Below are 22100 nucleotides of genomic sequence, written 5' to 3' on the forward strand. Positions count from 1 at the left end.
AGAAAACCCCCCAAAAAACAAGCCATGTCACTTAGCTTGACATTAACGCCGCCCCTATGCCACCAACTACAAGGAACAGTTAACAGTCCAGAGTGAGGTGAAGCCGAATGCAGGAGCTGGTTGTGACACGTGGCATTTTACAGCTGGAGAAAGTACCCTCTATGTGACATATTTGGACCTCAGAAATTGGTAACCATTTCAGTTCAAGGAACCCCGTTTTGAGCAAACTTCCCAGGTCCTACCTTAGGTTCAATAGGAACCATGAGTGACACAAGAATTGGTTGACTGGTTAACGACAAGCCAATGCAAAAAAATTTTTTTTAAGTTGTGTAAACAGCAGCAACCCACTTGTAAACAGCAACATTGTGAAAAGAGAGTGATCTACATCTAGTGTCAGCTGCTTTACGTCCCTTGACAGTACCTACTGGTGGTGGAAATGCAAACAGAAAAAAGGCTTGAGAGGGAATGTCGTTGTCAAGGCACCTTCCCTTCCTATACCAACTTGGGCCAAAAGTCCTTAATGATTAAACTGGATTAATTAAGATGTTAAGTAGTTATTGAAAGTCTTAAGAACAATCATGACTTGACTCTGTGTTCTTGAATGGTATTTTATCAGCTGCGTAACACCGAAAGTTAGGTCGTAATTGACAACTCTTTCACAGCTTGTTCTCAGTCGTCTCAGTAACTAAACTGAATGGAATGAGTCTACTGTGAGATGTGTGTGTAGGTCAACAGCAGTTCATGCACTAAACAAGGACTGTATGTCTGTGTGAAGGACTCTTGTCTTCCAGCTAAGTCACTGACGTAACAACTTGAATTTCTATATATATGGTTATATTGCTGTGGGAAAATAATTTCTCGGAAGCCTCAGATGAACTTTGAACCATAGTCGTTTGTTTGTTTGTTTTTTTGAACACGTTTTTTTGACTGTAACATCTTACTTATTGGTTGACAATATGTCTCTTGTTTTTGAAGCAAACATTTGCCAGCGTGGACAAACACAAATACAGTACATATTTGGGGGAATCACCATGTGGTTAAAGGGTCTAAAAAAAAATGTTTGAACTTAATGCGGTACAAATTCCAACTCTAAATTAACTGTGTCTGCCTGTCATGTTTATAATTACAGGTCTAGTGTATTTGGCGACTCCTGTGGTTATTGTTAGTGATGCTAAGAATGTCTTATTGATACACATCCCAGATTTCCCTTTCAGTGGGTTGTTTTCTTTCCCCCCGTTGTTTCTGAGAGCTGAAAATTTGATGTCTTAAACATAACTTGATATCTATAAATACAGTACTTGTAGCTCAATACCAGCAAAAATATGTTTCCTCTTTGTGATTCCCGGGACTTCCTGTTTTTAATCTTTTGAATTACATCATAATATGCCACGTGTGACTAAAGACAAATGCATTAGGCTCAGGCATCAGTTCTTGTCTTCTAATTTTGCAATGTGCACACGTAAAGTGATACCTCACTCAGAATGTATATTTAGCCTTGTAACTCATGAGCTCACCGAGGTATTTTTATCATCCTGCATCACGTCTTTGTGACTCCTGAGTGCAGAAAGAGCCAGCCACATATACTGCATTTAGCTTTTAGCTAATGATGACTGAGGGCTAACAACAGCTACAGCAACAGAACAACAACAAAATTGCCCAAAATCTCCAGATTACAAACTTTAAAGAACAAGGTCTGGTATAATCCTTGTCCAATTTATCCAGCTGTATGCTCAGATATCCACGAACAGTTTGATTTTAGCTAAAAACAAACTAAAAATACTGTAGTATACTGTTAGGTGCTGAATGCAACCGACTGGCACTTTCTTTTGAAAATTAAATTACAAAATGAAAAAAAATGTCTTTGTGAGCTCAAGACACCATTTGCTATTACTTGAAAGGCAAAATTCTTTCTGGGTGAAGTGTTGCTTTTAATTTCCCATGAATCTGTAACACACTGGCACACCATTTGTAGGAATGCTGAAGTCAGTGAGTGAAAAAACAAGAAATGTCTACACACTGCAGCTCCACTTCTTCTTCTTTCGTGTCTGAAGACCATTGGACTTGAAACATCACTCATGGATGCACCAGTAAATTATACAGAAAGGGAGTGACAGTGTGCAGACTTTCCTGGTCTTTAGGTAGATCTATTATCATCTGGTCCAGCACCTACCTCAGTTTTTTTTGGTCGTGCTGGACTGCGATGTTTTGTTTTGTTTTTATTTATGTACTGTGAAGGATATAATGATATTGTGAGATAGTTCATGTGTGTGAATACAGCGACAGAAAAAGAAAATTTTGCCAGTAACAGTATAGGAGATTGGGGGGCAATATGTTTAGATCCCATAGGCATAACTTTGTGGTGTTTGGTTGTCAGTGCAGTCACCATACCGTAAATTGTAAAGGCACGATAAAAGGGTGGTGATGACATTAGTGACAAAAACTGGTCTCACTGTGATGACTGATGTGTTTGATGAATGTGTGTTCAGTCTGCACAATCCAAATCCATTCAGAAGTGATTACAAAGCTTCAGTCAAAGTTGTTGTTCCAATAAACTTTGAAGAAGCCAAACTAGGGCTGAGCAATTTTATTGATTCTGCGATATATATCAATATTTAGTTTCCCCAGAGAGAATTGATTTTTTTTCAGCTGCAAGTATCAATACATTAAGCCCCATTCAATCCCCCCGTGTCCCGCACTTTGCAGGAAGAGCAATTTGGTCTGCTTGCTGCTAGTGTCGCTGTAGAGCATTTCTAGTTACCCAGACGCCGACGCCTTTCTCATCCTGCGAGAGCTGAGAGATTCAGGAGAATGGCAGCGAGTATAAGTCCAGCGCCTGCCTGCTTAAATGCAGATATGTGGGAGCATTTTGGGTTCAAAATCAAAAAGGAAAGCGACGATTTAGACGAAAGTATGGCAAACTATGTCACACAAACGTTACGTACTCTGGAAATACCACCAACCTGCGAGCCCACCTAAAACGCCATCACCTGGACAAGGAAATGCTAACTGAGACCGAGCCAAAGAAGCTGCGGCACAATCCGAAACAAACCACGCTGGACAGTGACGGCGGTGGTTGCCACGTTCCCATCTTCTTCACCGAGGTCACAGAAAATTACGGAGTCCATTGCCTACTTTATCTGTCAGGATTTGAGACCTTATTCGGTGGTGGAAAACACCGGCTTCAGGCACATGGTGAACGCGATGGAGCCCCTCTATGCTATAGTCACCCGGGAAATGATTGGCTGCCATGCCATGGTTTATATTTAGTTAACCTGGTGGCTTGACTGGCTAGTGGCTACCTCATATGTTCAGTATCAAGCTAAAAAAGCTGGCAAAGAAGCCCACTTGCTGCACTTTAACTCTCCATTGTTCACTTTACTTTTTGAAAGCTACAATTTGCACTCAGTTTCAATAAATGAAACTAATTTTCTCACCGCATCTTTGATTCATTTTGTCCAGCATTTGCAAGCTGCCAGTCAGAGCCATATGTTGTGTAATTGATGCTTTCAGTTCAATTAATTCAATCCAAGTCAGTAGAACACTCACAAGATGTCACCAAAATCACTTTGTCCCTTTTAAATTCTTTCAGAAAAGGGTATAAGTGTATCGAATTATATCGTGAGCTGAATATCGTGATATATATTGTATCGTGAGATGAATATCATGTATCGTATCGTATCACGAGATTAGTGTATCACTACAGCCCGAAGCCAAACATGTTCTTGGTTTTTATTAAAATAATGTACGGATGCAGTAGGAAAATGACTGCTCTTTGTCTAGTACTGCTTGCAGCAGTTCATCTGGGTTTATGTTGTTGATAGAGTGTATTGATTGACAGCAAAACCACTGGCTCAAGATATAGTTTCTGATGTTTCAGCCTCAGTTTTGGCTTGGATGTGCCATTTCCCTCACTGAGGTTAGCCTCTCTGTCTATCGTAATGTATCAGTGTCAGATGTCTTTCACAGCCCCAGCACACTTCCAAGCCTACTGATAGGTCCCCAGAGGGATGATGGCGATGAAATATCCCTGTCTGGGCCCAGTAATAAAAATACGGTTGATGGATTTAATCACACAACTTTTAAGTCACCAAAATGAAAAACAAATATGTGGTGCTTCTGCTTATTTGAAAAGACAGAGCAGAAAGTTTCTGTGAAACCAGATTAACTTCTGCTGTTTAATTCTGATACGAGGTACGCAATGAAGCAATCAGAACTTATTCAACTTAGGAGCAGACATAAAGTTGTATGTAGACTGTAGCAATGAAAGTCAAGATTTTTTTTCTCTCACTAATTTATTACAGCATAATTTTGTATGGTCAAGTCATGCCATGTAACTTCTTGATATGCTCCATGACACTGTCTCGAAGAATGTACAGGTTGGAGAAATGACTGGATATTTCAGCTAGAAAGGATGGCAGTAACCGAGAACATTATCTGTAAAAGGGCATTTGCAGGCCAGTGATGTCTAGGCTTTGTAATATGCATGGGTATGCCTTTGGAGGCATGGTTTCGACTTGAAATGGGGGCTTTGCATTACCCTGGTCTATTGGGCGTGTTTGTATTTAATCAGATTTACTGCCAACATTATTAATAACTGTGGAAGAAGGAGGGTAAAGGTAAAGGTGATGATAGAGCCCAATATAATAAGCTTTTGTACCTCGGAAGTCTGTCTTTCCCCCTCACCCTCCCTCTCTCCGTCCCTCCCTCATCAGTCTGCTGTCTCTTCCAGGGAATTTTGCAGCTCTTGATTCATTTGCCGTATCCACATTCAAGCTACATGTGTTCATCATAATAAGTTACTTGTCAGTCTAAGCACAATGTGGAATTTTCTTTTTTTTTTTGTTTTTGTTTTTAATACACCAACAGACACAGCTTGCCAGCATATAAAGCTAAAAATAAAAGCAAGTGGTTTCTGGCACCTGATCTTGTAAATGCAGTCTAAACTAGTGTTGAAGCTTGAGAAGACAGTTTGTTGCGTTGGAGAAAGCTTGTGTCCACTCATTGATATTCTGCGCCTCTATGAGTGAGTGCTGTAAACAAGCAGAAAGCCCTGGAATTGGCACTAGAGGCGTGTTGCTGCGCGCTCATACACACACATGCGCGTGCACACACACACACACACACACAGAGTCTCGGAGTCTCTTTTGGAGCACACGTGCTCACAAACCATAACCCCCCTACCTCACACACACACACTCTTTCTCACACACACAATCCCTCGCCCTTCTTTCCTCCCCCTCTCCGGGTCTGCAACACCTCAGCAGCAGCTGGAGAGTGCAGCATAGCATTTCAGAACAGAGCTCAGGAGAGCAGGGCAAGCAGAGTGGCCCTGCGAGGGCCATCCGCTGGAGAGAAGGAATCTACCCGCTAACATTGAGCATTTATTTCTCTCTCTCTCCTCTCTCTCTCTCTCTCCCCTCTCTCTCTCTCACTCTCTCTCTCTCTCTCTCTCTCACTCTCTCTCTCCACTTCTCTTCTTTAGAGCTGCAAGCTGAGAAACAGCCAAGCTCCTCCTCCCCTGCCACTCAGGAACTGATGACAAGGCTGGGCTTCTTACTGGGAGAAGGGATCCCGGGTACAGCACGCATACCTATGGACGACAAGAATGAAAAGAAGGTATTTCATTTTCTGCTGCCCCTCCAACTCCCTCCCTCTCCTAACAGCAGCTAATTCCACTGCTGCAGCACACAGATAGAGAGATAGAGGGAGAGGATGAGAAGAGGGGGGAGTTCTGACAGTGTAACAGAGGAATGGATTTTTTTGTTGCAGCCTGATTCATTTTTTCCTTCTCTCCATTATCTTTTGAATGGGAATTTAAGAGCCAACCCTGGACTTTTATTTTGGCACAACAAACAACGGTAACTGACAGTTTTGTTTGGGAGATGTGTTTTTTTTTGTTGTTGTTGTTCTTGCTGTTGTTGTTTCTTTTTGTTTTTGTAAGTGCATAATTTTACTTTGCTGCATGTGGATTTATTTCTGTGCTAGTGGTCCATTGTGGTGTTTTTATCTCCCAGTAACTTGAGTGCTGTTCTCGGGGCTCTTGAGTATGTAAGAAGAGTGTCTGAGCCCGGCCCTTGTCCAGAAATAGAGTTATGTTGGTGGTCATGAGCCTTAGTTTGTATGGGCCACTAATTAATCTGCAACTGTGTGAGGGCACGTGACGTTTCCCCCATTCATCTCATGTCTAGCACATGTTTTGACGCTGAACCGGCAGTTTTTAGAACTTACACAATTAGTCCAAATGAGTGATGTATAAAACATGTTCATTAGCTGAAGTCAAAAGGGGAAACATGCAGCATGGGAAGGCAAAGGATTTTACTTAATATCTGATAGAGAGTGGACAGATGTGTGTTTTCAGCTGAGAAGGAAGGAGCACATTATTGACATCTGCTAGCAGTTCTATTTTCTTCCATACTGCTGTTTTATAACAAGACTATAACTCAGCATGTTGTGCCCTACAGTAAAGCGTTAAATGTCAGTGAGCTGTGTGAGTCTTGTTATGTGTACTGTATGTGAGGTGGCCTCAGGCTGGAAGTTTCTGGGTAGAAACTACTTGCATGCTAAACAGTTGGGACTTGAAAAATAGGAAATATTAGGTATGTTAGTGCCATGATTACAAATAGAGAGGCTGCAGCCAGCATGAAAATCTTGTTAATTACAATCACAGTATTAAATTAAATTAGCATTCCACAAGTTGGTAATGATGCTGACAGCACACAGCATCCCACCTATTCTGCTGCTGGTAGCCTGCCATCGCACAGACACGGGGACCTTTTAAAGACAATAACCAATATGTCCATCCAAGATTTCACTCCCACTTCCTTCTCAAAAACTAGTCTCTAGTCAGACCTGTTATTTCGTGAGTTCACTCAGGTTGAAATCCTTGCATGGCAAATGATGTTTGGGGATGTGAATTTCACTTCTACTTGGCTTAAAAACAGTGCCCTTCTCTCCTTCAATATTACCGTTATTGTTAGTTCTAGTGCATTAGAACAGTATCAGATAGAATCTTACAAAGTTCTGATGTTGTTTTATTTAACACAACTGAATGTTTTTGCAACACATAAAAAAAAATACATATTTAAATTTAATTTCCAGTAGATTGCTTAATTGAAGTGATGTTTATGCAGGAAAATTGCAGGTATTCAACAAATAATCATATGCAAGATGCAAATTAGACCCAGAGAAAGACCATATGTGTTGTTGAGTTTAGTTATCATGTTAGAAAAGGTTTGTAGTATTTTTCTTGAATTGGTGGAGTTTGTTTGAGACATTACACAACCTTTTTGATGAGCCCTGCTCAAGAAGCCAACTGTAAGAGAAAGTAGTGCAAGAAATTTAGGAGGTTGAGAATGGTATAGTTAGAGCTCAGCTTCTAACAGTGGCAGAACTGGTGAGATTTTTTTTTTTAAGAATTCATGCAGGGGTAGCTTGACCCAGAGACTGCACGTCGGTTCCTGCGGTACTACCTTTGCATTAGTTTGTTCTTTGTAAATTCAGCAGGGTAGGTGGGGATTTGGCTCTGAATTAGTGACAGTTGTGGTGTGAAGAGTTGGAAGATGTTTGTTGTTGCGCTGAGACAAGGATGACCTTCATGAGCTATTGTGTGGAATCAAAATACAGTTAAGGAAACAAGACAAACCAGCTTAAATTCAGATTTGTTTATGGTTGTCATTTAGCTCAAACAAAGGTGCAGCTGCTGTATGGTTGTCAGACAGGCTTGATGACATGGGAAAGATACTTGTTTCACAAAGCAGAGACGTCTTCCCCTGAGAATTTCTCTTGAGGCTTGCATTGGCTTCTACAGACATCCAAGTGTGTAATTCTCAAGCTTTGCCCCATTTACGAACCCTGTGCCCTTAAAATTTGTGTCATGCTCATATATGACAGACTTGTTTACTTGTAATGGATTTTTTTGAATCACTTTTGCATGATCCAGGTCAAATAGGCAATAAATGAGTTTCAGTTCACCCACTAAACTAGGTTGAAATGTTATTCCTGTTATATTTATTGGTTCTCATAAAGAGGGAAAGTAAACTGCTGACCTCATAGTTTAATTGACATTTTTTGGTTAAAATGAGTGTATTCTAGATGTACCACAATCTTTTTCTCATGACTCTCTCCTCCCCAGTGCTCTGTGGCAAGCCAGGGCATCAGCCCCTGCTCTACACTAACCAGCAGCACGGCGTCTCCCAGCACTGACAGCCCATGTTCCACGCTCAACAGCACGACAAGCCGCCCTCCTCTCAGCCGCTCCAGCCCTTGTGGGACCATCACCAGTCCAAGCTCCACCCTTGAGAGTAAAGACAGTGGAATCATAGGTAAGAGAAGACTGAGTCCTTCACGTCCCCTGTCGCAACTTGTCGAGAGTATGACCAATTCAACAATTTTACAGGGTCCAGGGGAATAAAACCATTCATCAGACACTGACATCTAAACCCATGTACTTCAAAGCTTGCTCTAGAACCATGATTCCCAAAATGTCAGGGGGTACCCCCCTCACACACACACACAAAAAAAGGGAGTATCCTTTCAAAATCCTCCCCTTATCCATCTCACTCTACACACCTAAAGACACCAAACATTAGCCAGTAAGAGGCAGAGTAGGGCCGTGCGCAGGCCCTCTTGGTATGTACACCCAGGAGGCCCTTTTCCTTTCCTTCTTGGATCAGAAAAAATAATTCTGTTAAGCACCCGATAAGATGCCTAACTTCAGCGGGAGCATCAGAAACTGTCAGTCATCACTGTACATCAGGACAATCAATACCATCTGCTTCTGGGCTTGCAGTAGCATGTGTAACAGAGCTACCATTAATGTTAGCAGTGCTAGCTTCAAAGAATTTGGGAACCACTGCTCTAGAGTGACTGTGTCAAATACCAAACTATTCTGCCTTCACTTAAATTTATAACCACATTTTTTCCACAAAATAGTTAGTAGCTATTCTCGGACAACGAGCCCTGCAGATCTGGTGGGAGATCAGGCTCTGGGAATCAATAGCTTTAGCAGTGATGAAAATCCCCGGCCTACCAGTGCCAGCTTACCAGTGGCCACATCCGTTGCTGGGTTGATAAGAACTCTGATAATGACAAAGGCTCTGCTGGCCTTTCAGTAATCTTTATTTCTGGCATTTATCCTGCACAATATAACCACCAGCACAAATCTCAGAACACACAAGGTTAAACTGTGTCCTCTTCAGGGTCACTTATTGTTGCACATAATTTCCCATGATGCTCTTCTGTTTTCATCAGTTATTACTGTGTGTTTTGATATAGATTCTTAAGTCCTGCCTGTGTGCTGTCAGTCTTTCATAATTTTGTTTAAAATGCATATGTGTCAGATTTCAGCCGATAGAAGGTGTCAGTTATTGAGCTTGGATGGAGCTGCTCTGGTAGGAGAGGCTATTGAGGTGACAGCTGTCAAAGTCTGATGTGCCATATCCCTAGTGATTGGTATTTGGGGATTTACACAAGCTGACACTGGGATCATTTTACTTTTCTGTCCACCACTCACACTCCAACAATTCAGTTGCCATATTAATGTCTTTAATTTAAAATTAATGTTTAATTTAAGAAATTAACTGCAAACTATAGCTTTTAAATGATTACAAATGTGTTCTAAAATCTGCGGTTCGTGCTTGGAGCTAAGGATATTCTTTAATCTTTACGCTATATAGATGAGTTCAGTATTTTGCTGCAGCCAGAGCATCCCAAAGCCATGCATTACACAACAGTGTGTATTGTCATACTGCAGAGTCTGTCTACACACTAGAAATATCAGAATTAGTATTACTCAGTCATTCTGTCCCCCTCAGAGCATTATCATAGCTAGATGAATAAATAATTTATGGATGCTGTGATATAGCACATACCACCATTGAGCGCTGGCTGCTAGCCAGTCATGTAGCGTTTGTACTCCACCTATCCACTCCAATGTAAAGCTGCTTTGATTGTTGCTCTGCAAAATCTTACCTACCCTCTTGATAAGGCTGTGCAAACATGGGGAAAAAACAAAGGTATGTTGTGTTCACAAGTCAGATTCTTGCCTGTGATTAATGTTCCTTGTTCTTTGAAGTTTGAGTCAGTCTGCTTTCAAAAGCACATTAATCTGGCTCTGTTCTGCGTTAAAAGCCCCTCGCTGGAACTGAGAAAACTTTACAATAGAATTTGTGCTCCAAGAGGTGTTTTTGTGAGAGATGACTGCTAGAGGACCCCTGTGCCCATAGCCTGGGCTTCATGGTAAAATGACAAGCTTGCCATAGTTTAGAATTAATGTATTCTTTGCCTAGAGGTATAATTGTATCCGCTGAAAATGTTTCGGGAATGTATTTTGCTTTGGCTGCCTCTGGCTTTATGTTTCAACACTGTAACCCAAGAACTGTTTCACCAAATCCTATTAAACTTCACACTTTTTCAGTATGTTCTAAGCTGAATTCTGATAGTTTTTGGTCGCGGTTGCTAAATTCCTGTGGCAACCATATTGGATTATTGATTTTTTTATACATTTCTAAAGTATATGCCTTGATGGTTTTGCCTCATATTTTAATGTGTTTAGTAAGAAAGGATGCTTCTTTTGGGGGATATATGATCTAAAAATGTTCAGCTTCCCCTGGTTGCTGTTTTGAATTATTGATTCTCTGATTTTTTTTTTTTGTTACGTTGTGAAATTAAATTTTTTTCACTGGCGAATTGGGAGGGAGTTGAACAGCCGGGGAGTTAATTACACCAAATAAGCAACATCAATAACCTCTTCCACATGGTAGCAACATCTAATGTTATTCTATGAACAGATATAGATTTGACTGATGTCTTGAATGTCCTGATATTTGCTCAGGTTAATTACACAGAAGCCACAAGATCCTGGATGTGTTTGTTATATTAATATGAGTGATGATGCAATGTGCTGCAGCATTATGAAATCCAGATTAGAGGAGTCTGATGCAAACACAGCCAGCTGGCTAGTCATTTCCAATCCTCTGAATACACTGATGTCTCTGTATCCAGCTGCTTGTCATTGTGTTGCTGCGGCCCTCCACCTAGATTTTAGGATGGTGTTAAGAGAGCTGGGTTGGCCCTGGAGAGGATTTAAAGATTTGTTCTCAGGAAAGCAAAACACCTGTCGGAACTCAAGTCAGTTTTTGACGCAATGTTCTCATTCTACTTTTAAATCTCTCCTACACAACAGGAGCGGGTGGCATTTCAGGATGTTGGATCCCGCAGCTGATATCCTTAAAAAGAACAAGACATTAAAAGAATCTGTGTAGAAAATGAGAAGATGGTCCATCATAACTTACCAGTTAGGAGGCTAGATTAATAAGCACATTGAGTAAAAACAGCGAGTTGTCAGAAGCTCTGTAACAGCTCAATATCTCACTGTAGCTGAAGGCAGATACATGCTCTTAGCATATAAAACTTTTTTTGCTTCTTTCTCTTATGTTACCTCCCTCATTCTTCATTCTCTTGTTACCTCTTCCCAGCCACCATCACTAGTTCCTCAGAAAATGACGACCGCAGTGGCTCCAGCCTGGAGTGGAGTAAGGATGGCAGCCTGAGAGGCAGTGGGCGCCATGGCCTGGCACAGAGCGTGCGGGCTGATACCTGCTCTCCTGTGGCAGAGGAAGACTCCAACAGTGCTTCAGCCACACCAGTTGACACCCCAACCAGGACAGACCAGCAACAACACTCTAGCATATCAGCAGGGGCATTAGGACCACCACAACAATCATGTCACACACCTGAGGGACCAGTTCCATATCCACAACAGAGTTTGCTCATGATGCCAAGGCCAAACTCTGTAGCAGGTAAAAGTGCTATTATTGGTTGAGCTGTTGATATGTACACACTATGTCTTCAATGCACAAAGGAATTCTGATTCTGTTCCCATTTATTTAGCCACTCTCTGTGTTGCCTTTTCAGTATATGTCACCTCTTGGCTGAGGAAATATTTAGCCACTGGAGAGATCGTCTTGTGTTAAATAACTTGCCTGTCTATGCAGTAGAATGGTTGATATATTTTATAAGTAGGTGCACCTTCAGAAAAACAGGCTGTGGTTGAAAAGCTACAAGAAGAAGAACTCACTGGGCTTATTGTCTTGCAAGGCCAAAGCAGGGGCTGATGCCTGCCTTGGGATGGACCCAGTGCCCCGTCGTTTACTGAACGGCCTCTCCACATCCGAGCCAGCCATGCTAACATTGCTGTGTTACACTGTCACTGTGGATATTTGTGGCACCCTAGCGGCTTTGATGAAAATGTGCTTGACAGACTGTTTTAATTTGGAGGGTGTGAGGGGCCCATCCAACTGTCCGTAGTGACGGGCTACAAAAAATGTATACAAGCACACAAAGTACAATGCATAGTTGGAGTAAGGGCCCGAGGGTGCTGGATGACATGTTTTGCGTCACCCAGTAGATGAATGGTAAGTAGGCAACATGAAGAGAAGTTAAACATTGTTCATTGGTATATACTACCCTCACTGTAAAGATACAAAGCTGTAACTGTGATGTTGTGCTTGGATATCTCATGGGTGCATTGCATTGTTCGTCAGTTCAAGAGCTAAGATATGGTATGGCCTGTCACAGACAAAAAGTGTGACATGTGTTGTCCAAGCAAGTGACAGACAGAAAAAGGCAAGCTGTATGTATCTATAAAGGGAATTAGAAGGTATAGGGGTATCAGGCAAACGTTAGGGATTAAGCATCTGTCGTGGTTGTGCCTTGGCCATGTTGAACCTAATTCCAAGCCTCTATATAAATGATGTGTTCTGCATTCCTACCCTGGAACTTCTCCAGCGTGCCATAACCACACAGCTGTCACAGTTGTTGCCCCCACCCCCAGGTGTCACTTGAACTATGGGGCCACAGCAGTGTAGTCAAAATTTCTACAAACACTGGTGATTTTTCTCCATAACAGGATTAGGCTGCACATGCTGGACATGACATGCATGTTGCTCACTTGTTCTGCCCATTGAGGCTTGAGTAGGATCATTGTATGGAGCATGTCACACTATGTACAAGAGGACAATCCCATTGTGAGGCAAAGTCACAGTAAATGAAGCATGTTGGGCAGACAGGGAAATGATTCATGAACTCATAAGTGAACTCATTACAGATCGGTGATCAGGAAAGAGACAACCTTAAACCTGGCTGTAAATCATAACCTGTAGGGATAACAAAGAAAGGTTTGGATTGCAATCGTGTAGCACAGACAGACACAAGACTGCATAGTACGTCCCGTAATCATTATTTGTCAGTTCATGTTTTATTTTATTTTTGTATTTGAAAAATTAAAAGTAATTCATTTGTAGGTAGCAGCTGCTCCACTCTCCTCCCTCTCCTTGATTTTGACATGTATAGAAAACGGTAACAATTCTTTCACTTCCTTACCTTGTTACACTATAAAGTGTAAAAACTGTTTACTGCCCCATGTAATTCACATTTGCATACATCAGCAAAATGCTGCATTCTAGTTTGTTGCAAAGGAGACCAGTTTTACTGCACTGGCAGCTGAGAGGAGAAAACACAGCATCATAATGAAAGGATCATAATTGATTTGCTTTATTCTAGTCAAATCTGATCTGTTAAGTTCCATCGAGCTCTGACGTCACTTTGGATCAGCGCAGGACATCTGCATGTGTGCTCCACTTAGGATATTATATTAAGATTCACAGCCGATTGCAAACATAAAGTTGTGCCTGACATACCTCCTGTGTGGCTACTCAGTTGTTCCGTGACTACTTTAAATCCCTTCATTATTTTTTCACTGCCATAAACCTGAACGCCGCAGACACACACCGGTTCGTAAAGCTAAAAGACCGGGAGCAATTTCACCATTCATGTGTGTCGCACCAGTGTGCTTCTCTCTGTGTGAGTGCGCCAAGAGTTTTCAAGCTGATGTCATAGTCATGCAGCTTTGTCCTCTGGGGACCTTTGGAATTCACACCTCGGCTTTTATGCTGTGTGACAAAATCCTAATAGAGGTCATCAAGGATCTGGTGAGACAACTTCATTTATACATGTTGTCACAGTGCACCAGAGACAATGTGTCTTTTCAGTTGATGCCCAAGGAAAACTGTATTCAATGATATCGACTCTAAGAAAGCAATTACTGAAGCAGAAAGGTGCGGTGTGGATCCCATACAACTTCACAAAACAATCAAACTTGTATTCATGTTTTCCAACGAGGGTTGACTCGTTGTTCGTGCATTCACTTTAGGTACAACAACCTTTGTCCATTTTTCATTGTGAAGCTCTGAATGTCAGAACATTGGATATCAAGGTTTCTGCTCTGAATTTTGAAATTGACAGATGTTAAAATAGAAGAGGATCTGGCTTGAAAATGAATATAAAAGCTTTCCTTTATTTGTATTGTCTTCTGACGTAAAACAGATTTAAGCAGAGAGATAAATCCACTCTCCTGAAAAGATACTTGGATAAATTGCTTGCTATTGCTACAGTATATACGTGACATACAGTGTCACAACGTATCTCTCACTATTATTGGGTTGAAGTGTTTTGTTCCACATTATCAGACTTTCATTCAATTGGCTTTCATTTCATGTCAAATCATGGACCACAGCAGTCTGCTTGATAACATTTGTTGCTGTACATATTACTCCAACTGAGTATCTCAGAGTCTTGTTTATAAGTGAATTAAGTCTGGTGTAAAGCAGGCATTATGCTGGAGGTTTATCAGTTGCTGAACTTCAAGGAAAGATTTAATCATCAGTTGAAATGTAGCATCCTCTCAATCAGATTATTTAGATATTTGTTCTGACTAAAATAGATGGATAGATCTGATTTTAGTTGGACTGGGATGTGTTGCTGGCATCATGTAAACATACTTAATGAATATCATATCTCTTGTCACATCACATGTTTTACCTGAGCTGCTGCTGATACTGGAGGATGTAGCTGAGTAAAGCAACCTTGATCACACACACCCACGTGGAACCCGGATAAATGAAGTTAATACTATTATTACATTTATTTCACCCATTTGTTGAGCAAAGCACATTGAAGCACTCCTGAAAAGCTGAAAATCGCAGTGAAATGCTGAGGTTTGCAGCACAAAGACCACATTTGTGTCTATTTGTCTCATTGCGATCAGCTGATGTAATGCTGGGCCTCTGTATGTATGTAGAAGGAATTTGCACGTATTGCAGAGAAGTGTCATTTTCACTTTCATGGTGAACACACACACTCAACACTGTTGCTGGCTTGTCCCCGGGCCCGCTGGAAACTTAAGCAGCCCCGTGTGGAGCTTGCATGTGCTATGGCAAGTTGCACAAATGCTGTCACAGCACACAGTGCTCTAAGATCTTTCTTGGCCACCTTTCTTACTTGAAAATATTTTCTGCCAAGTAGTTTGTCTTGTAAGATGGCAAGGCAACTCCATAGTGTATCACATCCAATGAAATAGCTCTTCCAGACGAAAGCTACATCACTACAAGTCACTGCAGTGGTACTGTACCTGGGAAACGCAGTCTGGTGTGCTCTTCACTCTTCGCCTTTCTGTCCTTTGTATGTGTGGTGACCACCTTGTTGAGAAGCTGCAGTTGAGACCTGGGACCTACAGGGTCATATCTTGGCCTGCATCCATGATAAAACTTGACCCAATAGATTGTTAGCTCTTACTCCCAGTGCAATGAGCTTTGTATTAAAGGGGAAATGCTTCTTGTATGATACGTAATGTAAAGGGTGACAGGCTGTCAAAAGCAAAGTGACCGAAACTGCCCTCAAACAAATGGAAATAAGGGGCTGTTAGACACTAATGAAAGACCATAATATGCTTTGTAAAGTGTTTGACAAATTTTCCGTTTATGTGTCTTGCACTCTGTCACCCATTAGGTAATAAGAATTCCATGTTTTTAGTCATTTCAGTCAAGCTTTTTTAAAAAAAAAAAAAGCTTACAGAGTCAAGGAGCGATATTAATTTTGGCCACTGGAATTCCATGGTTTTGAAATCTTGAGCTGCATGTAGTTGGGAGATTGGGTCACTGTGGCTGAGGAGTGGTGTTACAGTGCATCTAGCTGTTCAGCAGGGCTTTGTGGTGTGAGTCAGAGTGAGGTACAACACACACTCTGTGTTTGTTTGTACTCTAAGATCCTTTGTTCTCCTTTGTTCAGTGATAATGGTTTCAAGATTCTGTGTCCTATGTCTGCAGACTACTGACAAAGATCTTTGATTCTTTGCAAACCAGTGACAATGTTTGAATAAATCTCGCATCTGCAGTTCATTAGAAGTGCTGAAGTCATCTCCACCTGGTCCATGACAACACAAACTGAGTCAAAGATGTCTGCAAAGGTCAGACAGTAATTTTCTCAAATTAAAAAAAAGCATGACATTGAAACTGCTGCAGTGCTACGGAATTACGGGAAGTTATGGTCTTTTAAATTCAATATGCAGTAGATTTTCTGTTGTTGGAAGGAATGAGGTAACTGTTTTATCTGATATGCTGCATGTTCATATTCATAAACCATTTTGTCTGTTGTCACTTTTTGGGCAGTGTCGCCTTGGTTTATGACATGCTTGAATCTTGTCAGCGTTGTGATGTATTGAGGTAGCCATGGAACTCATGTCTGCTTCTTTATGGGGACATTGATCTTTTGAGTGCAGAGACTGAAAAGACAGCAAAAGCAAAACAGATAACCCATTCAGCTTTCTCTAAAGGTCTTAATGACATGTTGTAAAATCTCCATTCTCAGAATTGTTGGTTTGACAGCAGGAGAAAGATAAAGAGAAACATCATAGAGATCAATCTGCTTTAGATTAGAGGAGTCCTTTTTAAATTCAGCTCAGTGGCACGCCATCAACAGAGAGAGCTTGTCATCATGCCAGTCTTAAAGGGGCAATGATTTAACTAACTACAATGTCTCTACAAAAACATCTGGTTCAGTATGATTGACAGGCCCCGCTATTGAGAATTGTGTAATATCTGTCTACACAACAGATTTGATACTGTAATCATTATGTAATCGCCAGGGTTGACTGGCTTAGTTTAAACCTACTACTGAATGCAGTGTTGCAAACTAATATACAAATGTTCCGGATATGTATCTGACCCTAAAATAACATCTTGTTTTTTTCAATATTTGTTTTTCACAATGAATATTAAGCACATCCCTGGTTCTATTAATTAAATTAAGGCAACTACTCATATTTGAAAGCGTATTTAAAGTTTTTTGTGACTGCTTTACATCAATATATTACTTATTATCAGAGAAAGGTTGATTAGATCCAAGAAGAAACCTTCTACTTTGTAGTTGTGCACAGCAACAGCACTGGTAGGTTTTGTACAAGGTTTTTGGAAGGGCACGGGCTGCTTTAAGACCAAAATAGGGGACAGTGTTTTTACCTTATTGTAAAGCAGTCTCTGGTTCATGCCGCAGTGAGCAGCTGTGTTCAAAACCAAAGCATAGCATTGGAAATTTGATACAAATAATATATTATAGAAATAGCCATGTCTGTCAAGGAAACCTTGCAAATATCTGACAAATACATCAGTGAAGTTAGTGCTGGCAGTCCTCATGTTAACTTTTCACCTTCAAGAGAGTGAACAATTGCAGCCGCAGGAATTATAAACTTCCTTTGCTCTTGTTCCTCTTAAGGTCCTAACTTTACACAACAGTGAAGGACTGAAGCTGGGGGTGATTTAGTGCCGTGTATCCATCACCATCTTCTGGTTAGCTCTGACAAGGCTGGACTATTATTTAGGGTTTCTTTTCTCTCCATAAAATATAATCCCTTTCCCTATAATATTTGTTATCAGGATCTCCAGCTTTATGTTCTAACCTGACTCAGATGAGTTGATCTATTTATAGTGGATTTTGAATACTTTAGTAAATAGTGGAACAAATTGAATCCAGGGAAATGCTTACAGAGACTTCATATAATGTCAAACGACATGGCCCCAGTAAACCCCTGAAACATGAAAAGGACAGAAAGTGTATCGTGGAACTGTTTGACTCCTTGATAAAGAGGAGAGGGAAGTCAAGTGAGGCAGATAAGGGGGCAGTTATATGAGCAGAGGAGATCAGACCCTTCTTTTCTCCTGTTGTAAGAAACGAAGAATGGAAGATTCCTATTTTAATCAGCTATAGAGTGAGACACATTTGTAAAGCGTGAGAGTCAGAGCAAACACAGGTTTTAAGGTATTGTCAATGGGTAGAGATGTACACGGACAGGAAGGAATCTACAGACTGATGGAAAGAATGCAGGAGGGGGGATTTGAGGGATATAAGTCATCCAGTGGGACTATTTGGCCTTTACAGAATTGAGGATATAGCAAGAGATTATTTAACAAAATTGAAAACTAGTTATGATGCATTACTATCGACAAATCTGTGGGAGCGGGCTCATTTTAACTGCATCAACAAGTCAAGCTGAATATTACCTTTAATCTTTGCTCATTGGACCCATGGGCACAAAGGTTTGCCTGGGGTAGAAAAAGTTTTTTCCCCTTTTCCACTTCGGAAATCTAAAAGAGATTGCAAGAGGAAAAATGCCTTTTCTTATGGTTTGCTGATGTCAGTATTGGGGTTTTGTGGGGATTTGCTGGTTAGAGTTGGTTTTCAGCCCATCTTAACTCTCTCTCTCCTCTTCTCTCTTTCCTCTCTCCCTCTGGGTGCACCACGGTATCTGTGCCATTTACTTTTATGTCCTCATTTATAATTGCACTGCTGTGTCTTCCTCTTCTTTCATAAGCCTCCCTCTCTCCTGCTCCAGCTTGGACCATTGATTAATACTACTGTAGCTGCCCATTACAAACTGCAATCAGGCATTGCAATAAGGGGTTTTGATTTCCCATTCATATTTCCTCTACTTGTGTGTACTTCGTATGCTTGCAGCGCATGGACCGAGGCGTGAATGTATGGAGGACAGCAAGGGTGGCACTCTTATGGAAAGCATTCATTTAACGGGTGTCTATCGCTGGGGATGCTACGGCTGACAGCTAGAGAGAGAGGAGCCAAGTCTTCTGCCCAGCAGCTGAATGCTGTCAGTGTGCCTGCATGGGAGCACTGGGGCAGAGGAATTGCTTTTGTGGCCTCAGTGAGCTCATCCACTGGGAGCACTCTCCAGAGATTTAGTTAAGGGTCTGCACCCTACTTGCCTGTATGAATGCCTAAGTATATGCCATGCTGGGATCAAGGTTTTGAGAATTCCCACTGTCCTTCCGGGGTCTTCTGGTGGATGTAAGTAGCTGTTCAATGTATCTTGTAGACTGACTTCACATCATGCATGTACAGTTGGTCATTCTTACATATTCGTCTAGATTTGTCATAAGTTATTTTTCAAAGCATTATCTGATGCAATGAAAGTAACCAAGAGAGTCTTATTTTTATTTTTTTATTTTTTTTTGTTGCCAAAGTTGTATTAATGGCAGATTCTTCAGTGATTTAGTTGTCAGCAGATGGGTTTTAATTAGTTGGACATTCCAGAGAGAAAGTAAGGCAGAGAGAAGAGTTGAGTGTTTGTGACAGACTCTCTCAGCTGAGCTTGGTAAAGGAAAAAGCTCGATGGCTTTGATTCAGCTCTTCAGCAGGGCAGAGAGCATGGATCTCCATGGTGATGGTATTGTTCAGCAACGAACAGAGATGGGAGAGAGGCCTTGTTGCACTAATGCACATCTTTATTATCTGTACAGACTATTTTGTCAGACTTCAAACAGTGTAAAAATGGATTCATCAAGTAGTTCACCCTGTAGAGCTTAGATTCAGAAAGACATGTCTTCCCACTTGGAGTTGAAAGCTTCTGCTACTTTTAGACCTCTACGCCCTCAACAGCATTAAAAAAAAAAAATTGAATCTCTGAAAATATTTGTAGTAAGTGTTACTTAAGACATATAAGATTGTTTTGGACAAACATACCCTCACAGCTGCAGTGGCCTGAGGCATCCATCTGCACCTTGCTACCGGTTGTTTTATGGCCAGTTGAAAAATGGTTAAGAAAAGAGAGGTCAGCTTGAAGACAAGGTCTAGCTGTCTGCACAAAGGCCACTCAATAATTCAGATGGGTGAAAAACTTTGCTGCTTGGTATATTGTGAAAAAGTTCAAAGATCAAGACTTGACTGAGAGGCAGAGAGACCACGGAAGCCTGGAAAGGATTCTTGCGGGTAAAAATCAAGACAATCAGACAAGAAGGAGTAGAATAGATTGCTGAAGATATCAGTGACAATCAAACTACTATTAGAAACCAGATACATGAATATGGCTGCAGGGGAGTCGTGATGAGGAGAAAATCATTCATCAGCTTAATGAACATGAAGGCCGGGGTGAAATTTGCAGCATCTGGAGAATGTCCTATTTTCAGATGAGTCCAGATGAACAAATTTGAATGTGATGGAAGAAAGTTTGTATAAAGAGAGTCGAGGGAAAATTTCCAACCACACAGCACTATGGGTTTTGTAAAATAAGGAGAGGGAATGGGATTTTGGATGAAAAAATACACAATGATTGAAATTATACCTTCATTATGATGCTGCTGAGTTGCAACTCATTTAAGCTTCCATGGGCTATCTTCAAGCTTGAATTGACAAGTGAGGAATATGTACTGAAAACATGGTTTAGCTCCTTGTATCCATATTTAACATATGACCTTATTATCTAAAAGACATGTACAGCACTTAAACTACATGTGACATAAAAATATATCACAGTAAAAAAAATCATTTTGGATGGATTTTGTTTATCTACCAGCCCCTCATAGAGCATCTATAGAAAATGGAGAAGAGAGCATCTGATATAGATGTGCTAGTGTGGCTGAACTGAAGTAGAAGTAGCTGAAGAAGTACGATGATGAAAAAGGTGACACCATTCTTGAGTGTCCAAATACTTGATTACATTAATTCAAGCATAGTATCTAGTTTTTCATCAATAAAAACATGACAATCTTCTTCTTCTGGAGTTGGGCATTTCGAGTCTAACGAGATAATACAATTTCAGCTACATCCACGTACATATACATACTTTGTATTATATGCAGCTGTTGAATCTAAGAAGAAGAGGTATTTCTTTCTCGAATTGGGGCTGCTGCTGTTCTTTCTGCTGCAGTATACCAGTATCTACACACTTTGCCTGGAGCAACCTACAAATGTCAGAGCACAATGGGCTCCCTCTTCTTCACTTATCCTCTCTCAGGGATGCCAAATGTGCTACAGAACTTTTACCCTTGTGTTTTTTCTCTTTCTTTACGGTCATTGTAACAAACTCCAGATGCACCATAGTCTCCGCTTCACTCTTTTGTATTTCCTCTTTGTCCACAGCGACCAGCTCCACGAAGCTGGAAGACCTGAGCTATCTTGATGAACAGCGCAACACCCCCCTGCGGACATCCATTCGCCTGCCCTGGCACAATACAGGAGGAAGGCCACCTCAGGACTCCAAAGGTGACTGCTGTGTGCCCTTTTTGCTGTAGATAAAAGAAGACCAACTAGACCTTTCTACTCATATATCTCTACCAAAATCATTTATTTTGGGATTGGGACTATTAAATTGTGATCTTTGGCCTTTTGTCAGTGTTACCATGCCTGTATTCATATATTCTGTTGCAGTCAGTAGATTGTAAAATGGCAAGAATTAATATTTGATGCATAATAATGTGGAGTGTAGAGCTTAGTAGCATTGCACAGAGGTATTAAAGGTATACATGTATGGTTTGGATATATTCAAATGGGGGCACACGTTACTCAAAAGTCTTCAAGCTCTAACAAAAACTGTCAGTTAGCTCTTAAACGTCAAAGTCATTTTTTGAAGTCAAGTTCATCCAAAGTGCCGGCATTTCACATCGTGACCGCTAAAAAGACTAATGCTGTGGCTTCAGACAGCGTATTGGAAGTATTCTGCGTGTTCTCTTGCTTTTCAAGAGATATTGTGTAGGGATTTGTCTTCTTTATATGTTTTGAATCCTCGGTCTCACTGAGTGAAATCCCAGTGAGTAAATATTTGATGAGAATATGAATTATTTAATATAACATCATTAGATACTCAAACTATTTAACCCCCTTTTGAACATCTTTCTTTTCCACACCTCCTGAATCAAGACATCATGTCCTATGGTTTAATTTGATATCTTTTTTGTGGTCATTCCAATGTGCCCTCTGAGTAC

At 40.9% G+C, this 22100-nt stretch overlaps 1 protein-coding gene across 1 annotated transcript in view; it reads left to right on the top strand.

Annotated features, from left to right (window-relative positions):
- Positions 1-22100, top strand: part of tanc1b (tetratricopeptide repeat, ankyrin repeat and coiled-coil containing 1b) — a 97976-nt gene that overhangs the window by 48729 nt on the left and 27147 nt on the right. Inside the window, exons 5-8 of the mRNA XM_086220068.1 lie at positions 5483-5616; positions 8132-8321; positions 11475-11798; positions 21259-21381. Coding sequence (XP_086076194.1) covers positions 5483-5616; positions 8132-8321; positions 11475-11798; positions 21259-21381 — 771 coding nt within the window. The remainder of the gene's footprint in view (positions 1-5482; positions 5617-8131; positions 8322-11474; positions 11799-21258; positions 21382-22100) is intronic.

The sequence above is a fragment of the Aulostomus chinensis genome, chromosome 12 (genome assembly GCF_037954235.1).
Source record: "Aulostomus chinensis isolate RoL2024-O1b breed Wild chromosome 12, RoL_Achi_v1.0, whole genome shotgun sequence".
Lineage (NCBI taxonomy): Eukaryota > Metazoa > Chordata > Actinopteri > Syngnathiformes > Aulostomidae > Aulostomus > Aulostomus chinensis.